Source organism: Equus caballus, chromosome 19, assembly GCF_041296265.1.
Source record: "Equus caballus isolate H_3958 breed thoroughbred chromosome 19, TB-T2T, whole genome shotgun sequence".
Classification (NCBI taxonomy): Eukaryota; Metazoa; Chordata; class Mammalia; order Perissodactyla; family Equidae; genus Equus; species Equus caballus.
The window spans coordinates 5,810,735-5,833,126 of NC_091702.1; the positions used below are offsets into that span (position 1 = coordinate 5,810,735).

At 51.6% G+C, this 22,392-nt stretch overlaps 1 protein-coding gene and 1 non-coding gene across 4 annotated transcripts in view; one reads left to right on the top strand and one right to left on the bottom strand.

The window, feature by feature from the left end:
- Nucleotides 1-336: 336 nt before the first annotated feature.
- The window catches only part of LOC138919056 (ral guanine nucleotide dissociation stimulator-like), a 58,201-nt gene continuing 36,145 nt past the window's right edge, over nucleotides 337-22,392 (top strand). The window contains exons 1-14 of one of the 3 annotated variants that reach the window (XR_011428950.1): nucleotides 345-1,689; nucleotides 2,156-2,266; nucleotides 3,019-3,129; nucleotides 4,158-4,339; nucleotides 5,695-5,888; nucleotides 6,031-6,410; nucleotides 7,169-7,384; nucleotides 7,739-7,842; nucleotides 8,345-8,414; nucleotides 8,522-8,548; nucleotides 9,473-9,541; nucleotides 9,975-10,049; nucleotides 10,603-11,123; nucleotides 11,330-11,618. Coding sequence is in view for 1 of the 3 variants with exons in the window: in XM_070243065.1 (XP_070099166.1) it covers nucleotides 1,564-1,689; nucleotides 2,156-2,266; nucleotides 3,019-3,129; nucleotides 4,158-4,339; nucleotides 5,695-5,888; nucleotides 6,031-6,410; nucleotides 7,169-7,384; nucleotides 7,739-7,842; nucleotides 8,345-8,414; nucleotides 8,522-8,548; nucleotides 9,473-9,541; nucleotides 9,975-10,049; nucleotides 10,603-10,635 (1,698 nt within the window). In the remaining 2 variants the exon portion in view is untranslated. Of the gene's footprint in view, nucleotides 1,690-2,155; nucleotides 2,267-3,018; nucleotides 3,130-4,157; nucleotides 4,340-5,694; nucleotides 5,889-6,030; nucleotides 6,411-7,168; nucleotides 7,385-7,738; nucleotides 7,843-8,344; nucleotides 8,415-8,521; nucleotides 8,549-9,472; nucleotides 9,542-9,974; nucleotides 10,050-10,602; nucleotides 11,124-11,329; nucleotides 11,619-22,392 lie in introns of those variants that run through there. The other 2 variants (XM_070243065.1, XR_011428951.1) reach the window with 2 other exon arrangements.
- MIR8923-1 (microRNA mir-8923-1) lies at nucleotides 6,091-6,213 on the bottom strand. Its single transcript, NR_127909.2, has one exon. It is a non-coding gene; the product is annotated as a microRNA mir-8923-1 (primary transcript).

The following is a 22,392-nucleotide window of genomic DNA, read 5'->3' on the forward strand; positions in this document are numbered from 1 at the left end:
GCAAAGACATGAGAGGGGAAAGAGCCAGCGCTGAGGGGACATTCAGGGGCCTGTGTGGGAGGGCTGGGGGTCACCGGGTAGGGGTCTGAAAGGCCTCACTGGGGTGACATTTCCTGGGACCAGAATGACAAGAGGGAGCCAGCCCTGCACAAGTCTGGGAGCGGCGTGTCAGGGAGAAGGCACCCCTGCTGTAGACGCTCATGGGCAGAAGGGGGTTTGGCCAGAGGATGTGAGAAAGATGGCCAGTATGGCTGGAGGGAGCCTGGGGGGAGAGAGGAGGCGGCGGAGGGCAGGGCCAGATCCTGGGGCCTGAAATCACGGTTCCAGTGCCTTGCATCTGTAAACGGCAAATGCCTCATATCTCACAATTTTTGTGGTGGAGGAATCAGACATAGATTAGCTTGGTTCTTCTGCTCAAGATGCCTCAAGGCCGCGGCAGCGGCCTCAAGTGATGCTCGACTGGCAGAGAATTTCCTCTCAGGTTCACTCAAAGGAGTCGAGGTGCACTTTGGACTCAGAGCATGGGTTCCTTTCTGTCTGTTGGCCTGGGTGCTGCCTCGGTTCTCTCCCATGTGGGCCTCTGTGTATGGCAGCTCAAAACGTGTGTGCTTGATTCCACAGCTCAGGGACAGGAGAGCGAGAGAGACACGGGAAAGAGAGAGAGACGGAACTTAAGAGAGGGAATAAGAAAGAAGTGAGAGACTTTCTGTGTTTAAAATTTAGACATGACACTCGTCCACATTGGCTGTGTTCTGTTGGCGAGAGCCAGTCACTAAGCACTCAGCGGTCACACAGGAATCTGTGAGGGATGTGTGTACCACGGGTGGGGATCTCTGGGAGCCACGGTGAAGGCTGCCCACCTCACAGATCAAGATGAGGCTCTTGGGTCTCTTTCTAAACAGAAGAGGAAACAATGGAGAGGTTTGAATCCAGAGGATGACAGTGTCTGGATTTCATTCATCAACCCTCTCCTTGTGCTGACATTGAAATGAGGCCAAGAGAGGAAGTGCCTGTTGCAATAGCGCATTGCTGAACCCAGGCCTGGTTTGAGTGGTGTTCATGCTACATCCCTTCTCGTAATTCTTCCATCTCTTTGTTTGTGCATTCCTTGCACTTGACACCACCTCACAGGTGGTATGGATATTATTTCATATACACCTGTTGATGTCCCTAGCAAGTAGATTCTAGGCAGATTCCCCTTGGGCAGGTTTGGAGACTGGGGAGGCCCTGAGAGGCACAATGAGTTTTCCAGGACAGAGAACTGGTAAGACAAAGGAGGTCTGAATTCTGCTCTGCCTCCTCAAAGCTGGGACCCTCATCACATTCCCAGGGAGCTGTGGCTGGGGCTGTGGAAGCTCCTCATGTAGAGTTAAGAAGAAGACATGGGGGTGGTTTGGGTAGGTCCGATTACAGGAAGCAGCCCAGGTAATGGAATCTTGAAAAAGTGACCTCACTTCCTTGGCGATAGACCCCAACAGATTTAGAACTCTGGTAACCAGGCAGTTAATTCTAGAGACAGACCCCTAGCCAGTTCATTTGACTGGCGACACTTCAGAGTACAACATGTTTACTTGTTGTGTACCAGTTTTCAGAGGCTCTAGGCTCAGGAAAGCCCAGAGTGTGAGACTGTTGTGTTGTTGTGGACATCGGATCAAGCCTCATGGCCAATTTGGCAGGAGGTACCCAAAGGTAATGTGGGGCAGCCCAGGGCAGCCCACTGTAGGGCAGGACACAACTCGGATCCCACCTGAGCAGCCCCATAGCCCTTGCACCTTGTGTGAGGGTTTGTGTGTGAGTGTCGGTGTGTGTGTGTACGCGTGGGCGCTGTGCGGGAAGGCAGCAGGTGAGGAGTGGGTCCCTCCTGGGCAGGAGGAGAGGGTTATGTGCTGTCAGCCAGGTGAGTCTGTCATATTGATACCCCGGGGCTTGGCTGGCAGCCTGAGCAGCTGGGTGCTGGGATCAAGCTGCTCTGCCCTTGTGTTAATCCTGAGGCGTAGAAGTTTCATCTAGTTCCCTCCCTGGTCAGATGTCTGTGCAGACGTCCCTCTGTGCCTGAATTAGGGAACAGAATTCCTCATGGGGGTGTCCCCCTGTGGCGATGTGCAGGCAGGCCCCTGATGCCTCCTGGCCCATCTGCCGGGCACTGTCTTTCCAGAACTCCACGCAGGAGATCTTTGAAGAGCTACATGATGGGTTCGACTTCTCTCCCTCCCTAGTCAAGGGGCAGGAGCAGCAGGCCGCCAGCAGCATCCTGTGCTGGTCTGAGGTGAGAGCAGGAGCAGAGGGTCTCCCCGCCCACCACCCCAAGATGTCCAGGTTGGGCCTGGAACCCAGGTCCGAATCTGAGCACACCCCTGGTGCCCTCACAGGGCTTTCCCACTGAGTGTCCTACGGCCTTACTCCCAAAGGAGTCTGGGCCTCCTCTCCTCCCCAGCCAGCTGAGGGCTCGGGTGGAAAGACACTCTCCACATGTTTCTTGGAATCGTAGAGGAAAGGTTTACTGTTGTTGTCACTTCTCACGAGGCCATGAGGACCTTAGCATTTTGCTCCTGTTTTGATTGATGTAACTTCCCGGCTGGGAAGCTGTAGCACTCAGCGCCACTGTCCTTGCAGACCTGCTCCAAGCCTCACAAATCATCACACTTGCTAGGCTGATTACACACAAAGAGCATGGGCGTGGATTACAGGATTCTATACATTTCTCTGCACCTTGTCATCTCACAAAACACTTCGAATCAGAGCAGTTTGTTACGTGCTGTAAAACTGGTGAGTCTGTGATATTCATACCCCAGGCTGGCAAGCTGAGCAGGTGGGTGCTGGGGATCAAGCTCCTCTGCCCTTGTGTTAATCCCGAGCCTTAGAAGTTTCATCTAGTTCCCTCCCTGGTCAGATGTCTGTGCAGATGTCCCTGTGTGCCTGAACTAGGGAGCAGAAATCCTCATGGGGGTGTCCCCCTATGGCGATGTCCAGCAGGCTCCTGATGCCTCCTGGCCCGTCTGCCGGGCATTGTCTTTCCAGAACTCCACTCAGGAGATGTTTGAAGAGTTATGTGTTGGGTTCGACTTCTCTCCCTCCCTAGTCAAGGGGCAGGAGCAGCAGGCCACCAGCAGCATCCTGTGCCGGTCTGAGGTGAGAGCAGGAGCAGAAGGTCTTTACCCCCACCCCCCCAAGATGTTCAGCGTGGGCCTGGAACCCAGGTCTGAATCTGAGCACACCCCTGGGGCCCTCACAGGGCTTTCCCAACGGAGTGTCCTACGGCCTTGCTCCTGAAGGAGTCTGGGCCTCCTCTCCTCCCGAGCCAGCTGTGGGGTAGGGTGGAAAGACACTCTTCACGTTTCTTGGAATCATAGAGGAAATGTTTAATGTTGTTATCACTTTTCACGAGGCCATGAGGACCTTAGCATTTTGCTCCTGTTTTGATTGATGTAACTTCCCGGCTGGGAAGCTGTAGCACTCAGGCCACTGTCCTTGCAGACCTGCTCCAAGCCTCAGGAATCATCACACTTGCCAGGCTGATTTACACATAAAGAGGATGGCTGTGGGGTTACAGGATAATATACATTTCTCTGCTACTTGTCATTGCACAGAACACGGCAACTCATTGTAGGCCGCTCAGGTCAGGAGCTGAGGCCTTAAGTGACTTCATCATATTCCACAGAGGTGGACATTTTGCACAGTGATTCAGCCTCTCGATGCTGTTGGACCTTGACATGACCCAATTCTGTTGCCATTTGAGCCAACACTGCAGGGCACACTTTAAGCGTGTCCGAACAGACTCTAAGTTTTCCAGGTCTGCCATGACATAGAACCGCAGATTGGCGGAAGGTCACTAATCATCTCTTTGCTCCTGTCTGTGGTGGGGATGTTCATTGATGACTCCCTGGGATAATGCTCTTACCTCAGGCTCTTAATGCACAGCGGTGCGATTGTTCCTCAGGTCACAGAATGCCTTGAAGGTACTGAGTGTTTGTCATTCCCCTAAAAATCAAATTGTACTTTTAAGTCTAAAACCATTTTCAAGGCGGGCTCTCGTCCCTCTTGCACAACTTCCTGAGGTGCTGGGAGGTTCTGGTCTGAGCTCCAGACCCTGATGCCCCTGGTGGTTCATGGTGACTCCACTGACTCTGTGTCCCTCCTTGTCCACGTGGTATGCCAAGGAACCCACCCTATCCGTGGCTGAGGCCCGCACGATGCTGACCCTCAAGGCAGGCGCAGTGCAGAAGGTGGTAGGCTGCCTGCAACCATCTTTCCACGGCAGATCCATCTCCGTCACCACCTTCCCGTGTGTGTACCAGGCCTTCTACCCGACCCCACAGGTCCTGGACCAGCTGCTCCAGAGGTGAGTGCCCACCCCTCCACAGCACAGCAGGGAGTCTCCCACCTAATAAACGTGTGCCTTGGGAACGTCCCCACACCTCTCTGAGCGTCACCTTGCTCATCCAAATAGTGGGGTGGTAAGAGGGTAAACCTCACAGGGTCACTGAAGGAAATCACGGGAGAAAGCACGGCAGACGCTTGCCTGGTGCCGGACTCCACAGAAGGGGCTGCTGCTCATGCTGCGTGTCCTCACGCTTACAGCTTCCGTCCCCAGTGAGGAGACTCCCTGCCTCTCCCCTCGCTGGCCTGTGGCCTTCCTGAGTGTGGAAAAGTACATGAAAGCAAACTGTTTTCCTATTGGCAAGACAATTTAGCGAGTCCATCTAGCTGATCCTGGTCCTTGACTTCGGTGCGGCCAGAGCAGTGGTCTCTGTGGGCAGCAGAGGAGGTGCAGGCCCACTCAGAATTCTGGGAAGGCTCTGGATGGGGTTCATTCATTCAATACTATATGTTAAGCTCCTACTACATTCATTCCCTTTCCTACACACTAAGGATGTCCAATGAAGGAAGCAGACACTATCCCTGGGGCTCAATTCTAGCCTGAGAGCTAGAAGCTCACTTCTGGGCATCGTGAGTATTCATGCCCAGAGGACGTTAGATGTCACACCCTCTTGGCCTCCTCTAGATATGGACGCATCCTCTCATAGTCAGACCACGATGACAGACTTCAAGGACCAACTAAGACCATGAGTGGTGTTGGGTCCAGCGGGAGGGCCTCCTGTGTCCACAGAAGGGGCTAGGAGACCATGGGGACTGTGGCTATGGATGGACTGGCAGACCCTGGATCTCACACCTCTTGGGGTTTCTGTGGGAGGCCTGAGGTCTGCGGTCTTCCCTACAGGAGGAAATGAATCAAAGAGACCTGTTCACGGGGTCGCAGTCCCGCCATGGGAAGCAGAGGAGAGGCTGGGCTGAGTCGGCCACTGAGAGACTCCTCGCTTCCACACTTCCCTCTCCCTCTCCCTGCCCTCTGCACATGCACCTCTCCTAAGCACCGCCACTGGGGCCCAGAACAGTAGGTGGTGAGCAGCCTGGTCACAAATCTGCCTCCAACCTCAGTCCTGATGCTCGAGCGTGGAGGATGGGGCAGGCTATGTCCAGGCCCTTTGGGAAAAGAGTGTCAGGTGGAAGACCAGACTCACACAGGCTCTCTGTTAGATTGGCTGATGACCAGGCCTTCCAGTGCAAGGACAGCCACCCAGGGATTGGAGTGGCTGGTCCACCCTCTGGGGCTCAGGCACAGAGAAGGTGCTGTGGGAACACCGTGTGGAACAGCAGGCCAGGCCTGTGACTCTCTTCACACATGCCTCTCCCCAGTGCCCTCTCTCCCATCTGGGGCCCCCGGCCTCAGGAGAACTCCCAGGATATGTGGCAGATGCTGCGCCACTCCAGGATCAATCTGACGTTGGCGTATCTCCAGGACCTCTTGGCTGGCTCAGTCCTCAAGCACCAGGCCACCCCTCTTCTCATCCAGGTGGACCTTTTCCAGGCCACTGAGTTGGAGACAGAGGGTAAGGGAGACTGTAGGCTTGGAAGACTACCCCAGTGGGTGGGTCACGACTGGGGATTCATTTAAAGACAGTGGGATCTTTCCTGTTTGGGGAAAGGCACATGGAAAGCAACTTATGTAGCTGACCCTTTCTCTTTCTCCAGCTCCTGCCCCAGCTCTAGCACTTCTGCCAGATGCAGAGGCAGAAAAGGGGTCACATCTGGAGCTGGACGGAACTCCAGTTCTATTTCTGCCATCACTTCTAGCGCTGGAGCCGCCAGCAGCGCCCTCAGCTGCTCCAGACCCCGAGCGAGTGCCATCAGCAGCCCCAGCCCAAGTGCCAGGTCCTGAACTGGACTCAACGGGACCAAGGGGCCTGCTGGGATTTCCACCTCAGGCTCCAGTAACAGCCGCAGAATCAGCTCCGGTTCCAGAGGCTTCCCACCCCTGTCGAGTGACCGGGAAGAAGCAGCCCGATGGGAAGCCTAGCCTCATGGCCTTCTCCCCAAGGGATGTGGCAGAACAGCTGACGGCCATTGACGCGGTGAGCACCCGGGCTCTCAGGGCGGGGTGGGGCAGGCCACCCCTATGCCATCAGCTGGCCCAGACCTGCTTTTCCCTGTGGCGGCTCCTGTGACCTGGGTCCCAATCCCAGCTCCACCACTTCCCAACCATGGGATCTGGGCAACTCCCCAGCCTTCGTGTTCCACCCTCACACTGTAGAGATGGGGACCAAGAGGCCCTGCTGGACAGAGGGGCTGAGCACATGGAGTGAAGCAGAACACAGAGGAAGCCTGGTGGGGCCTGGCCCGAGAGGTCGGGGAGGAGAACTCACTGTGTGCAGCCAGGAACTCAGGCGGCCCAGCCATCTGCTCGGGATGCTCAGCAACCTCAGCATTTGTGATGCACCAGACGTGTACTTCACTAAAAGGGAGACAACCTGACAAAGCCCGTGGGTGTAGCTGGCACACGGGAATGTGCAGCGGAATGGGGCCTGGGACCAAGGATGCTCAGGATGCAGGGAGATGCCCCCTTGGGAGGAGCCAAGCGGAGCAGCCCTCTGGAGCTTGCAGTTTGTGGGGGTGGGCTGTGTGTAAATGCTCCTGTCCTTTCCCCACCAGTCTGGAGTCCCGGGTCCTCCTGTGCTGGGTGCTCTCAGTGGAAGAACAATGAAAGCGAGGGGCTCCCACCACGCTGAGAACACATCCTCAGCTTCCTGAGCCCCTCCTTAGACCGGGGACTCCTGCTTGGACACTCAGCTGGGCTGTGGCAGGGCTGAGTGACACTCCCCCTCCTCCCCAGGAAGTGTTCAAGAACGTCGAGCCCTCTGAGTGTCTGGGCTCCACCTGGGGCAAAAGAAACCGGCCCGGACATGAGAACGTGGCACCCACCGTCTGGGCCACAGTGGTGCAGTTCAACAGAGTAGTAAAGTGTGTCATGACGTCCTGCCTTGGGGACCCAAACGTGACGGCCCGGGGCAGGGCCAAGGTTCTGGAGCGGTGGATCGAGGTGGCCAGGGTATGCGGGGGGAGACCCTCTCCAGAGCCGTGGAACTGCCCCTTCTCCTTGCTCAGCTCTCAGGACTGAAGGCTGCACTCTAAGCCCCTGCACAGTCGCTAGGTCCTTCCTGTCAAGGGCACACTGACCTTGACTCGCATGTCCCAGTGGTGGGATGCTCACTTCCTCCCTGGCTCCTTCCTACTTTGAGCGAAATTCCTCCTCCTGGAAGTGTTACTCTTTGGTCCACCTGTGGCCACCCTGGTGCCCTGGCCCTCTGTCCCACTCAGGAGGGGAGAGTGGAAGGGAGGGGGACTGAAGCCAGAGCAGACAGGGCTCCTGCTCCCCCTCCCAGCTCCTCCTCTCCCTCCTCAGGAATGCCGAGCCTTGAGGAACATCTCCTCCCTGCACGCAGTCCTCTCGGCTCTGCAGAGCGTGCCCATACACAGACTGAAGAAGACCTGGGGGAAGGTGTCCAGGTGGGGAGGCCTCTCCGCAGGAGGACCAGGGGGAGGAGGGCGCTCCCACGTGTCTGCCATTGCCCTCTCGTCGGCTGGAGCTTCCTGGGTGTCAGTAAGCCCTGGGCACAGGGCCTGGCTGGGTGTGCAGTGTCCCTGATCCTCACTGGCAACTTAGGCCCCCAGTTCTGCTTCAGGAATCAGGTTCCCTGGCTGTCACATAGTAGGTTGAACCAAAGTGGAGATTTTCAAGTGTTTGCCATACAGCAACAGAACTCTGTGCCCAGTGGAAAACCAAACTGGTCAAAATACAGCTGCTGCATAGAAAAGGGAGTGACAGCCCCAGGTGACCAACATGAGAGCCCCCTCTGCAGTCCCATGGTGACGTCAGTGCTCAGAGGACCCCCACAAAAATCCTCATTCAGGCAGTTTGGATTTTCCAGATTCTCATCGAGAAGGGACTTGCATTTATGCCCCCTGCCCCATTGTTCCTGAGTTTCTCCTTCCTCCTTTCCCCCCTCAGGAAGAGCTACCGAAAATTTAAAAAGCTCTGTGATGAGGACAACTCCCTTAGCTGGGAGCTGCTCATCAAGGTAGAGTGGAGGCTGGCATGTGGAGGGAGAGGCGGGGTGTGGGGAAGGGGGACGGGGCAGGATGTGGACGGTCATTTCTCACTTGAAGTTTCTGTGTACAATTCCAGTCTTCCCTGGATGAACAGGAAGATGGGGTATGTTTGTTCCAAGGGCAGGTGGGGGAGGTGTTTGTGGGGTGGGAAGCCCCGGTCATGGCAGGAAGTGGGGGTGTCTGGGCTGATCCCGGAGGGGATGCTGAGCTGGCCGGTTGAGCAGGGGCTGCCTTCCATTTTGGTCCACGCTGTCAGCACTTAGATTCTTCCATGCTGTTGCGTGCATGGGGTGGACGGGCGTATGTTCCTTCCGTGAACCAGCTCAGTGTGTCTTTAGGAAGCCAGGCCCCCACTGCTCCTTCTGTCTTCACCACTTCTCCACGAGGAGGGCACCCTGCCTGCCCTCGGGATGGGCACTGCCAGGCATTCCCCCAGGCCAGGTGGACAAATGGGCTGCCCAGCCTTGAGTCTGAATGACTGGAGCATGACAGATGTTTGTGCATGTGTGACTCCCCACTGGCCCTACCACGGTCCCTCCTAGTCTGTCCCTGTCAGGAACACTCACCTGGGTCCTAGTCAGCAGTAACTGGTGCCCAGGTGGCTTATGGGAAGTGTCCAGGAAACTGGTGGTGCTCAGTGGATCTTTCCTGAGTGGACCTCATAGGCTCCACATGAAAGAGAAACCGAAGTGTCCTCTCAGCCCCGCCCCACCCTTTCACGCTGGGTGGGGTGAGAGCCAGAACCATGTAGACTGACGCTGAGTCCTCAGGAGACCCTGCAAGGTAGGGGGAGTTGTCACACTTCCCAGCTGAGAAGGCTGACTCAAGGAGGACAGGCGTTCGGCCCAAGGTCACACAGCGAGAGTGTTGGAGCTAGGATTGTTCTAGAATCAGAGTGTGCTGGAGGATGGAGTAGCATGGGTACCAGCTGACTTGGTTCAGACGTCCAGGGCTGAGGTCAGAGGGGCTGAGGAGAAGTGGGGTGAGGGGAGGATGGCCTCCTTGACCCTGTCCTCAATCCTGGCAGAAGCAGCCCTCCAAGTTTGCCACCCTGCTGAGGACTCTGCAGAGAGGCCGGAAGAGGCAGCAGCAGAAGGTGAGTGCGCCTGTGGGGAGGGGCTCCAAGGTCAGAGGAGGGGACTCTGCCCTCCCAGCTGGGGGCTCCAATCCAGAGAGGGGGCCTTCCTCCTGCAGCCCTCCTCCTGTTGCCGCAGAGCCTGACACCCGCCCTTAGAAGTGACCAGGAGGAGGGCCTGGGGAGCTGCAGCAGGATGGGTCGGGAGAGTGGCGGGGCCAAGGATTAAAGGCCCTGTGACCAGCCAAAAGCATGCCCTGGGAGGTGACCAGGAGGAGTCTGGTGTTCTTGGAGGGTGAGGGGTGGGGATTGAGGGCTGGCTATAAAGGATTTGAGGCTGCTCCGTGTGGGGACCCTGGGCTGGGCCAGGAGGCTGAGCATGAGGAATTTTCAGGGGAGGGTCATGGGGACACCTGAGACCAGGGCCTCATCCCATCTAATCCCAATGGCACAGGGCATCGTCCCCTTCCTGGGCAGCATGCTAACTGACCTGATCATGCTGGACACTGCCATGGAGGATTACGTAAATGTGAGTGAGGCCGGGGGCCAGAAGGGGATGACCAGGTTGGGACTTGGGAAGACACAGTCCCAGTACCAAGACCTGAGTGGTCAGAATGTGGTAACTTCCTGTCGTGATAGCCTCCCAGGCTCCCCTGTGGGCTGGGACAGTGTGCCCCTCTTAGGGATGAGGGAACGAAGGCTCCACGTGGAGCCCGTCCCGGGTCCCCAGGCTGGCGAAGCAGCAGAGCTGCCCTCCTGCAGAGCCGCATGGGCTTTGTTGGAGGCGAGAGAGAAGTCAGCCTCCAAGTCAGGCAGCACACTGCTGGAGCTGTCCCTTCCTGCCTGAGGACTCAGCCTCCCTGTCCGTCATCAGAGGGGCTTGGGCTACAGGGTCTTTGAGTGTCGGCCCCCATGTCCTCCCTTCTCTGGAGCCCAGAGCCTGGCCTGGGTCCAAGTCCTGTTTTCTGTCAGGCCCAGCCCCCTCCTGGACCTGGAGCTGGGCACCATGAGAAGGGCTGTGCACGGGGGCTGGTCATAGCTAGGGGGCTCGTTCTGATGGACTTTTGCTGTCTGCCTTCCAGGGCAATGAGATCAACCACGAGAAAAAGAAAAAGGTGAGCAGCTGTGGCCTTCCATGTCAGGGAGGAGAGGGGCGTGGAAACCAGGGACGCCCCTGGGCGGAACTCTCCTGGGCACCGCCCGCTGCATCTTACATTTACTGAGAGTGTTGGATGACAGAGAATCAGGAGACCCATCCAGTGGGGGGGTGGGGGCAGCGGTGGGCATCAAGCAAAACTTCCTGCGGGAGGGGCTTCTACCCATCTCTGAGAACAGGTAGGTCCTGCGTGGAATTGGAGGGAAGGAGGGTCCCATGTGAGCAAGGACCCAGGACCAGCCCCTTGCCCCACTCCTCACCCCCTGAAGACCCTGCAGCATCCCCAGCAGGCTCTGTCTGCATCCTCTCCTCCCTCTGGTGCCAGGAGCACAAAGTGATGATGGAGATCGTGCAGCTCCAGGAGGCTGCAGAGAATTACAACCTAGAGCCCCAGGAGCGATTCAGGGCCTGGTTCTGGGACATGGAGCAGCTCAGTGAGGACGAGAGGTGAGGCTGGACAGGACATGGGGAGGAACAGGTGCACTCTCCCTGCTGGCCAGTCCGGAGAGCCTGAGTCCATGGCTCCCTTGTCAGCCCTGACCTGTCGCATGGCGATGGCTGGGGAAGCTGGGCTCCAGCTGCTGGGCAGATGCCGGGAGGGACACCAGGGCTGTGGATTGTGGGAGGCTCACAGGTGCCACTCTATCCTGTAGCTACAGCCTGTCCTGCCAGCTGGAGCCCCGGTGCTAGTTGGCCAGCAAATCTCTCCAGGCCCAGAGAGCATGGCCATCATGAAGCTGAGGAGGGAGTGAGTGTCCCGTGGTCGTATGACCTCTTCCTTAGCAGTGGGAACCCAGCTGGGTCACTCGGGGTGCACGGGCCCCACCGCCTGCCACCCTTCTCCGAGGCCAATTTCTATCTCTGTAGAGGTGAGAATCACTGCTTGTAAATAGTTCATGCCAGATTTGCATACCGTTGTATTAAAGTCCTGTTTCTCTTACAGCCTGGGAGTGGTGGTTCTTTCACATTCTGTGCTAATTTAAACGCTGTCCAGACTCTCAGATTCCTCACTGGAGTAAGACATTTTGCAGTCATCTGATTATTGTGTGTGGGAGAGGGGGGAAGGTGCAGCCCCTCCCTGGCTGCTGAAGGAGACCCCCAAGTGCCCCTCCTCAGAGGACAGGTCCATGTCAGCATCATGAAGCTGGGCCAGGAGCAGAGACAGCCCCTCAGACCCCTGAGATGGGAGGTCGAGGTGTTTTCTCAGGCCGAGCATCCACCACGGAAATGTGGGGGGCCCTAAAGCCACCACTTGCCAGGCCCACTCTGTGCCCCAGGAGTGGGGCTGCCCGTCCACACTCTGGAGGGAGAGGGAACATTTCCTGCGTCTCTTGTGGAGGTCTGTCTGGACCCCATGTTTGGAACTTGTAGTTTCTAGTTCAGCCTCTGGAAACGCATCAGCTCTAAGTGGGGAAAACATGTAGCGATCAAACCGTGCGTGTGGAGAGGACAAGGCCAGGGGAAGGTCATTTGTGCAGGGACTTTGGGCAGGCAGGACTTCCCCTCCTCAGTGTCCCCTGGGGCCCGTGCTCACCCTTTCCCTGGACAGGACTACTGCTGGGACCATGTCCCTGGCTCCGAAGTCGTCTCCCTGCTTGCCTCCTCTCCAGGGGAAGATTTGTGGTGCAGCCTGCCAGGCTCCAGCTGGGCCCCGTTCCTGACACTCTCCTGCTCCCTGTGACCCAGGGCCCCAGCCCCTGCGCTTCCTTCTTCACTCTTGTCAAGTCAGAAGTCCCCTCAAGGCCCCACCCTCCCTCAGGTGCCTCAAGGCCACTCCTCCCTGGCTGGGCCCGATGGATCCTGGTGAGCTGTGATTTGCAGGCTAAGGCCATAATCCTGGCTAGCGAGTGCACTTACACTCTCCCTTGCTGTCCAGAGTGACTTCTGGGCCACATGGTTCTGAGGTCCATGGTCTCACACAAGTGCCCGTTAACACACTCAGCTGTGTTGTTGCCAGCTCAACCTAAGGGGCAGCTGGCCCAGCCTCTATGGCGTGCAGCCCCTGGACGGCTGTGCTCTTTTCCACAGTTGAGCTGTGACTGTGTCCCGGGGGTGTGAGCCTTTCCTGTTGGGAGCATTGAAAGCTGAGACATGAGAGGAGCGTGGGTGGGGGTGCAGCGGGGATGCCCCCAAAGTGATGACCTCTGGACATGCGTGGACATGTGAAAATGCCTTAGCAGTTAAAATACTGAAATGCTTCCCATGTGGGCGTAAACAGACAGCGCCCTGAGTTCAGCCCAAGAACCCATCCGCTGACCAGGAGCTAAAGGGTTACCACCTGATGCTTTGAACGTTAGCCCTGAAAAATCTTGTAAGACAAGGGCCAGAGGAAGAGCTTGGCACTGCCTGATGGCCGCAAGTGTCACCCAGCTCCCTGCAGGCTGGACTCTGCCAGGGCACCTTCTCAGGACAGCCAACCGCTGAGGATAAACACTGCTTCCCAGTAGCCCAGGCCCTTCCTGACACGGCACAGCCATCCAGGAAAGAGAGTTGCCAATGGAGGAATGGCTGTCCTTCCGCTCCAAAGGGAAGCAGAAGTGCCAGGTGCCAGGGCTGGGCCAGGGCCGGGATGAAGGCACGGGTGTCCGATGGGTTTCTCCTGCAGGACTGTGGGGCTCCTGCGAGGCCAGCCTGCATGGAGCGACCTTTAACATGTCCCATGCCCATCGTGTGGCAGCGGGGGACAGCGCATTGCATCCTTGGGCATCCATTGGCCAAAAGTGCTGACAGTCCCCCGGAGAGACCCATGTTTGCAGTGAGGGACCCCTAACATGCTGTTGGGTTTTTTTCATTCTCAGCTTCAAAATATCTGTTTGGTTCTTTTTTGTGTTTTTTGGTGTTTCTTGTTTCTGAGCTTTTCATTTTGTCCTGCTCTTGCTTTCCTCATTTCACTAAGCAGTTGGCTGTGTGCTCTTGTAGCTCTCTGTGCTGCTTCAGAATGATTCTTTTGATCCCTTCTTCTACAGTATTCCCAGGACGCTGCTTTTCATTGTGTGCCCTCCACATGGGTCCACTTTGGAGCCGGTCAACTGAGCAGACTGTTAAGCTCTCTGTCCCCCCGTGAGACACACACTGAACAGAGAACCTCTGCCGAGTGGGGCCCTACCACTGCGTTCCACTTAAACCTACTGTACGTTCCTTCCAGCATTCTCCCAACCCTGCCTATTCCGGTTCTTCACAGTGTTGCCAGGTTCCCGTCTGTGGCCCAGGAATTGGACCAGTTCTTCTGGAGTGCAGCGCAGTTCCTCGGGGCCCAGTTTGCGCCTCACCCTTTGGGACCAGCTGGGAGTCAGGTTCACCTGGATGGAGTCTTGGTCTGCAAGCCAAGGAGGCTGCTGGGCGTAGTCCTGAGGAGGAGCGGTGTCTTGCCAGGCAGTGCCCTCAGGGACCCTCAGGAGGAGCAGAGTGATCTCCTCAGACAGGAGGAGGAGGGCGCTGCTTCTATGGACAAAGAGACGCTGCCCATCTGTGGAGCCTGAAGCCCAGCTCACCCAGGAATGGCCTGTTGTCCCCGTTCCACCCTCAAGACCCCACTCCTTCTAAATCGACGCCATCACTTTCACTGCTGTGCGGACGGGAATTCCATTTGGGCTGTGATTCAGCCACTTGCAGGCAGAGACTCTGGGTTAGGTTTTCCGAAATCTCAGCTCTGAAGCTACAGGAAATAAGTGTTTATTTCAGGGAAGAAGGAGATGCTTCAGGTCCATTACATGGTGCTGGAGCTGCGAATTGGACACCTGGACTCATCTCTTTCTTTCCTCACATAATCAGTGCAGTTAGGAGCAGTTAGTTAATTTCATTACATTAGTTAGTCCAGAATGATCTAAAGTATCAAATCCACGGCCACCCAGAACCTTGCCTTTTATAAATATTTGATTAGGATTACACAATGGTGATATTTTGTATATCCCTATTGCCAGAAATTGCCATGGACCATTAGTTTCCTCTGAACACTGGAAGTAGGGCTGCTAGAACGTTTAAATTTAATCAAATTAGAGAGCCAATTACAGAAACAGAACCATTTTAGAAACACATCTTTAATATTCTATTCCTCTAGAACCATCCTTGGCACCACAATCTGTATTAGAGCTCTCCAGAGAACAGGAACATATATATGTATAACATGAACATACACATGTATGAACATACAGCCATGCCTCCCTTAACGACGGGGACATGTTCTGAGAAATGCATCGTTAGGCAATTTCGTCCTTGTGCAAACAGCACAGAGTGCACTTACACAACCCTAGACGGTGTGGCCTACCGCCCCCGAGGCTCTGTGGTACTAGTCTTATGGGACCACCATCGTATTTGCAGCCCGTCACTGACCAAACGGTCATATGCAGCGCATGACTGTACATGCATGTGTATGCATACGTGTACACGGGCACACAGCGAGAGGTTTATCTCACGGAGTTACTCTTGTGATTGTGGGAGCTGGCAAGTTTGAAGCGACCGGAAGGTCAGCAGACTAGAAATTCAGCAAGATTTTAAGCTGCGACCTGAGGCATAATTTCTTCTTCGCCAGGAAACCCTAATTTTTCCTCCTATGGGTTTCAACTGAGTAACTGACACGCCCCCACGGTTTAAAGGGTGATACAGGCCTATTTCATTTGATTGTGCTTCCCAGATGTTGCATCTTTTACAAGTTGAAGGTTTGTGGCAACCTTGCGTTGAACAAGTCTGCTGGTGCCGTTTCTACCACAGCGTGTGTTCACTTTGGGTCTCTGGGTCACATCTTGGTAACTCTCACAGTATTTCAAACTTTTTCGTTACTATTCTGTTTGTTGTGGTGACCTGTGCTCAGTGATCGCTGATGTTACTATTGTAATTGTTCTGGGGCTCCACGAACTGCGTCCATATAAGACAGCAAACAATCAATAAATGTTGTGTGTGTCCCCACTGCTCCACCGACCGGCTGTTCCCCCGTCTCTCCCTCCCCTCAGGCCTCCCTATTCCCGGAGACACACCAATGTTGAAATTAGGCCCATTAGTAACCCTACAGTGGCCGCTAAGGGTTCCAGTGAAAGGAAGAGTCGTACATCTCTCACTTCAAATCAAAAGCTAGAAATGCTCAAGCTCATACAGAAGGCGTTTCAAAAGCCAAGACAGGCCCAAAACCAGGCCTCTTGCACCAAACTATTAGCCAAGTTGTGAGTGCAAAGGAAAACTTCTTTTCCTTTTCCTTTTCCTTTTCCTTTTCCTTTAACGAAAATTAAAAGTGCTGCTCCAGTGAACACACGAATGATAAGAAAGCAGAGCAGCCTCGTTGCTGATATGGAGGAAGTTTCAGTGGCCTGGACAGAAGAGCAAACCAGCCACAACACTCCACCAGGCTGAAGCGGATCCAGAGCCAGGCCCTCACTCTCTTCAGTTCTGGGAAGGCCGAGAGAGGGGAGGAAGCTGCCCGAGAAAGTGTGATCCAGCAGAGGTGGGCTCATGAGGTTTAAGGACAGAAGCCCTTGCCATAACCTGGAAGCGCAGGGGGAAGCAGCAAGCGCTGCTTCCACTAGAAGGGGCAGCACATCATCCAGAAGATGTGGCTCGATCATCAGTGAAGGCAGCTACACTCAACGACGGACTTTCAACATAGACGAAACAGCCTTCTACTGGAAGAGGACGCCATCTGGGACTTTCACAGCCAGAGAGAAGTCAGTGCCTGGCTTCAAAGCTTCAAAGGACAGACCGACTCTCTTGTTAGAGAGTTAATGCAGCTGGTGACTTTAAGTTGGAGCCGATGCTCATTGACCATTCTGAAAATCCAGGACCCTTAAAAATTATGCTATGTTTGCTCTACCTGTGCTCTATAAATGGCGCAACAAAGCCTGGATGGCAGCACATCTGTTTACAACATGGTTTAATGAATATTTTAAGCCCGCTGTTGAGATCAACTTCTCAGAAAAAAAGAGTCCTTTCAAAATATTACTGCTCATTGACAATGCAGCAGGTCAATCAAGAGCTCGGATGGAAAGGCACAATGAGATTAATGTTGTTTTCATGCCCACTAACATGACATCCATTCTGTAGCCCAGGGATCAAGGAGTAATTTTGGCTTCCAAGTCTTATTGTGTAAGAACTGCATTTTGTAAGGCTATAGCTGTCATGCATAGTGACTCCTCTGATGGATCTGGGCAAAGGGCATTGAACACTTTCTGGAGAGGATTCACCATTCTCCATGCCATTAAGAACATTCGTGATTCATGGGAAGAGGTCAAAATATCGACATTAACAGGAGTTTGGAAGAAGTTGACTCCAACCCTCATGGATGACTTCGAGGGGTTCCAGAACCCAGCGGAGGAAGTAAGTGCAGATGCGGTGGAAACAGGAGAAGAGCTAAACTAGAAGTGGACCCTGAAGATGGGACTAAAGTGCAGCAATCTCCTGATAAAATGTTCATGGATGCGCAGTTGCTTCTTATGGACGAGCAAAGAAAGTGGTTTCTTGAGAGAGAAACTACTCCTGGTGAAAATGCATGAGGACTGTTGAGATGACAACAAAGGATTTAGAATGTTACATAAACTTGGTTGATAAAGCAGAGGCAGGGTTTGAGAGAATTGATCCAATTTTGAAAGAAATTCTACTGTGGGTAGAACACTATCAAACAGCGTCACATGCTACGGAGAAAACATTCATGAGAGGAAGAGTCGATCAATGTGCTAAGCTTCATTGTCTTATTCTAAGAAATTGTCACAGCCACCCCAACCTTCAGCAACCACCACCCTGATCAGTGAGCAGCCATCAATGCTGAGGCAACGCCCTCCACCAGCAAAAAGATTACAACTCACTGAAGGCTCAGACGAGGGTTAGTGTTTTTAGCAATAAATTATTTTTTTATCAAGGTATGTGCATGTTTCAAAAATATAGTGCTACTGTAAACTTAATGGACAACAGTGTAGTGTAAACGTAACTTTTATATGCACTGAAAACCAAAAGATTCGTGTGACTCGCTTTATTGCGACAGTGGCTTTATTGGGGTGCTGGGGAACAGAGCCTGTGATGTCTTGAGCTCCGCCTGTGAAACTTTGGCCTGGACACCTGCTGTGCGACAGTCTCAGGTTCCTCACCTGAATGACGGGGATGACGGTGCTTAGAAAAAGAGGCACCTAAAAGAAAAAGAGAGGCTTTATTTGGGATATTCGAATTGAAGTTTGGGGAACACAGGTTCTGGCAGCAGCCAGAAAAGGGTCCCCCAAGTCATAAAAGTCAGGAGTTTTTATCATCACAAAGGAGAGCCCAGAGCAGCCACCTCACTGTTTGTCAGGGAGGGTCCATTCATGTCATAGCTCATGGGCTTGCTCAAGGGCATCTGCTTGTGACTAGAAAGAGTATATTTTGGCACAGTTCTTCAGACAGTCGTCTCTCAGCAAATAACTACCTTTTGGTAAGTCAGCAATGTCAGCACAGTTTCCTATTTTTAGCAAGATGGAGTCCAGGGTACAAAATGGAGTCATGGTTGTCAACTCATTTCAGGTGCCCACCATATTGGGAAGTACATGATGGGTCAGAAACGGTGGGTGCTTGTAACAGCTTCCTGTTGCTGCTGTAAGAGATTATCACGGACCTGGAGGCTTCAAACAACACACATTCACTGCCTCACAGTTCTGGGGATCACGGGCCCAGGCGGGCTTGGCTGCCTCCTCTGCCCCACGGCTCAGAGGGCCAGAGTCAGGAGTGAGCCAGCTGCGATCCTATTTAGAGGTTCGGGGGAGAATCCTTTTCCAAACTCACTCTGAGGCACGGCAGAGTGCGGTTCCTTGCAGTTGTGGAGCTGAGGTCCCCATTCCTCGCTGGCTGACGGCCGCGAGGCTCTCAGCACCTGGCCACCTGGCTTCCTCGTGGCCTGGCTCCCCCATCTTCTAACCAGCAGAAGCCTCGAGTGCTTCTCACGCTTCGTGTCTCTCTGACTTTCCCTTCGGCAGCATCTCTCTGCTCCAGCTGGAGAAAGTTCTCGACTTTTAAGGGTTTATGTGATTAGATTGGGTCACAGAGACAATCGAGGATAATCTCCCCATTTTAAAAGCTTTAACCTGCATTTCTTTTTTGAAAATGTTTTAAACTTTTTAAATTGAGATGACATTAGTTTATAGCATTATATGAATACCATGTGTACATCACCATATTTTAACTTCTGTATTGACTACATCATGTTCACCACCAAAAGTCTAGTTTCCGCACAAATGTCACCTTACAAATGTCACTGTACAAATGTCCCCCTTCACCCCTTTTGCCCTCCCCACCCCTTTGCCCTCTGGTAACCACCGATGCATTCTCTATATCCATGTGTTTGTTATGGCTTTTTTATCCTCCGCATATGAGTGAAATCATACAGTATTTGTCTTTCCCCATCTGACCTATTTTGCTTAGCATATGTACCAGAATTTCACCTGCAAAATCACTTTTCTGACATAATATATTCACAGGTTCTGAGGATGAGGGCATGGGAACCATTCTGCCTGCCACAGCGCCAGTCGACACAGAATGGAGTTAACCAGGACTGATAATGATCCCAGCCGATGGTGTGGCCGGGCTGGCGTGTGTGGGATCAGAGGGGATGAAGGTGGAGAGTAGGGTGTGGCTGTATCCAGATATTTGGCCCACTTATTTATTTATTCATTTATTTATTCTGTGCGAGGAAGATTGGGCCTGAGCTAATAGCTGTGCCAATCTTTCCCTATTTTGTGTGGAATGCTGCCACAGCCTGGCTTGTTGCGCGCTCCTAGGTCCCTGCTTGGGATCTGAACCCAGGAACCCTGGGCTGCCAAAGCAGAGCATGCAAACTTATCCACTACAGCACCTGGCTGACCCCTGGCCTATCTTTTAATTGGGTGTTGATTTTCTTCTTGAGTGTCATGAGTTCTTTATGTTTTTTGGATACAAGTCCTTTTTTGCGTTAATTCACTACATAATATCACAGTCTATTTTACAAGTTAAATGTATGATAATGTATGGAATAGAAATGGCAGGAAAAAACTAAACCTGGGTCAAGAACATGAGTTTTTCCAAAACTAGGGGCCAAAGGAAGATGTTTTGCCTGCAAGCCCAAGGAGGTGATGGGGAGGGTGACAGCTATGGCATTTTTCCTTTTTTTTTGCAAATATTTTCTGCCAGCCTTTCTCTCTGGCTTGTCTTTTTCTTCTCTTTTTATTTTATTCTCTTAAGAGTGTCTTTAGCAGAACAGAAATTTTAAATTTTAATGAAGTCCAATTTACCAATTTTTTCTTACACAGATTATCCTTTGGTGTTATACCTAAAATCTCACTGCCAAATCCAAGGTCATATAGATGTTTTTCCTGTGTTTTTACAAGGTGTTTGTACTTTTGCATTTCTCATTAGGTCTATGACCCATTTTGAGTCAATTTTTGTGAAAGCTGTAAGGTCTGTGTCAAGATTCCTTTTTCTTTCTTTTCCTTTTTTTTGGTACGGTCATCCAGTTGTTCCAGCACCATTTGTTGAAAAGGCTGTTCTTTCCCTACTGTATTGCCTTTGCTCCTTTGTCAAAAATCAGTTGCCTGTATTTGTGTGGGTCTATTTCTGGACTCTCTGTTGTTTTCCATTCCTCTATGTATTTACTCTTCTGTCAGTACCATGCTGTATTGATTATTATAGCTTTCTAGTAAGTCTTGAACTAGGGTACTGCGAGTTCTCCAACTTTATTCTGTTCCATCAATATTGTGTTGGCTGTTCTGGGTCTTTTTCTCTCCACACAAACTTTAGAATCAGTTTGTGGATATCCACGAAATGGCTTACTGTGATTTTGGTTGGGATTGCGTCGAACCTATGGATCAAGTTGGAAAGAACTGACATCTTAACAATGTGAAGTCTTCCAACCCATGAACATGGGACGTGTCCATCCATTTATTTAGACCTTTTATTTCTTTTATCAGTTTCATAGTTTTCATCATCTAAATCTTACACATATTTTGTTAGACTTATACTTAAATATTTCCCTTTTTTAGGTGCAAGTATGAATGTTACTGTGTTTTTAATGTCAAATTCCAATTGTTTATTGCTGGTATATAGGAAAACAATAGATTTTTATAGGTTAACCTTGTATCCTGCAATTTTGTTGTAAATGCTAATTAATTTCATTCCTTTTCTTGTGGATTCTCTGGGATTTTCTGTATAGAAAGTCATGTCATCTGCAAATAAAGACGGTTTTGTTTTTTCTGTCCCCATCTTATATGTTTTTTTTCCTTTTTTTGTCTTATTGCATCAACAAGGACTTCCAGTACTGTGTTGAGTATGAGCGGTGAGAGGGGCATCCTTGCCTGCTCCCTGATCTCAGGGGGAAAGCTGTGAGTTTCTCCCCATTAAGTATGATGTGAGCTGTAGGTTTTTGCAATAGATGCTCTTTATCACCTTGAGAATGCTACCCTTTATTCTTAGTGTTTGAAAGTTTTTATCATGAATGGGTGTTGGATTTTGTCAAATATGTTTTCTGTATCTATCGATATGATCATGTGATTTTTCTTCTTTAGTGTGTTGATTGATGGATTACATGAATTGATTTTGGACCGCTGAACCAGCCCTGCGTTCCTGGAATAAGCCCACTACGTCATGGTATATAACTCCTTTTTTACATTGTTGGATTCAATTTGCTAATGCTTCTTAAGGATTTTTGCATCTGTCTTCATGAGAGATATTTGTTTTTAGTTTTCCTTTCTTGTACCCTGTCTGGCTTTGGTATTATGTCTGGCTGCCCTCATCGAATGAATTAGGAGATATTCCCCGGCATCGACCTTGTAGAAGAGATTGTAGAGAATAGGTATACTTTCTTCCTTAAAGTTTTGGTAGAATTCACTGATAAACACCCCTAGGCCTGGTACTTTCTGTTTTGGAAGGTTATTAATTATTGATGCAATTTGTTTAATAGATGTAAGCCTATTCAGATTATCTGTTTCTCCTTGTGTGAACTTTCATAGTACACTTGACTTTTAATGAATTTGTCCATTTTACCCCCATTATCCAGTTTGTGGGAATAGAGTCATTCATATTATCCCTTTATTAACATTTTACTGTTCATAGGATTAGTAGTTATATCTCTCTTTTGTAGATGATATTGGTATTTTGTGTCTTCTCCTTTTTTATTTCTCACTTAATTGGGCTAGGATAGTCAGTGTTGTTGATCTTTCCCAAAACAAAAGACAAAATACCCTTTGACTTTGTTGATCTTTTTCATTTCCTGTTTTCAATTTCATTGGTTTCTGCCCTAATTTTTACTTTTTCTTTTCTTCTGCTTACCGTCAACATACTCACTCTTCTTTTTCTACTTTCCTAACATGAAAACTTAGATTTTTAATTTTAGGTATTTCTTCTTCCCTGACATATGCATTCAATGCTATAAATTTCCCTCTGAATGTTGGTTTTCCTGCATCCCATAAATTTTGATGAGTTGTATTTTTCATTACCTCTTAGTTTAAATATACTTTTATTCCTCTTGAGGCTTCCTCATTTTCTCACTTGATATTTAGAATGTGTCTTGTTTAGTCTGCAAATACTTGAGAACTTTAAATTATCTTGCTGTTACTGATTTCTAGTTTAATTCTATTGCATTGAGAACATGTGTTGAATAGTCACTGTTTTGTTAAATTTGTAAAGATATGTTTTATGTCTCTGAATGTGGTCTATCTTGGGGAATGTTCCACGTGAGCTTGAGAAGAATACGTGTTCTGCCATTCTTGGATGAAACAGTTGTTAGTCAAGGTTCTTCAGAGAA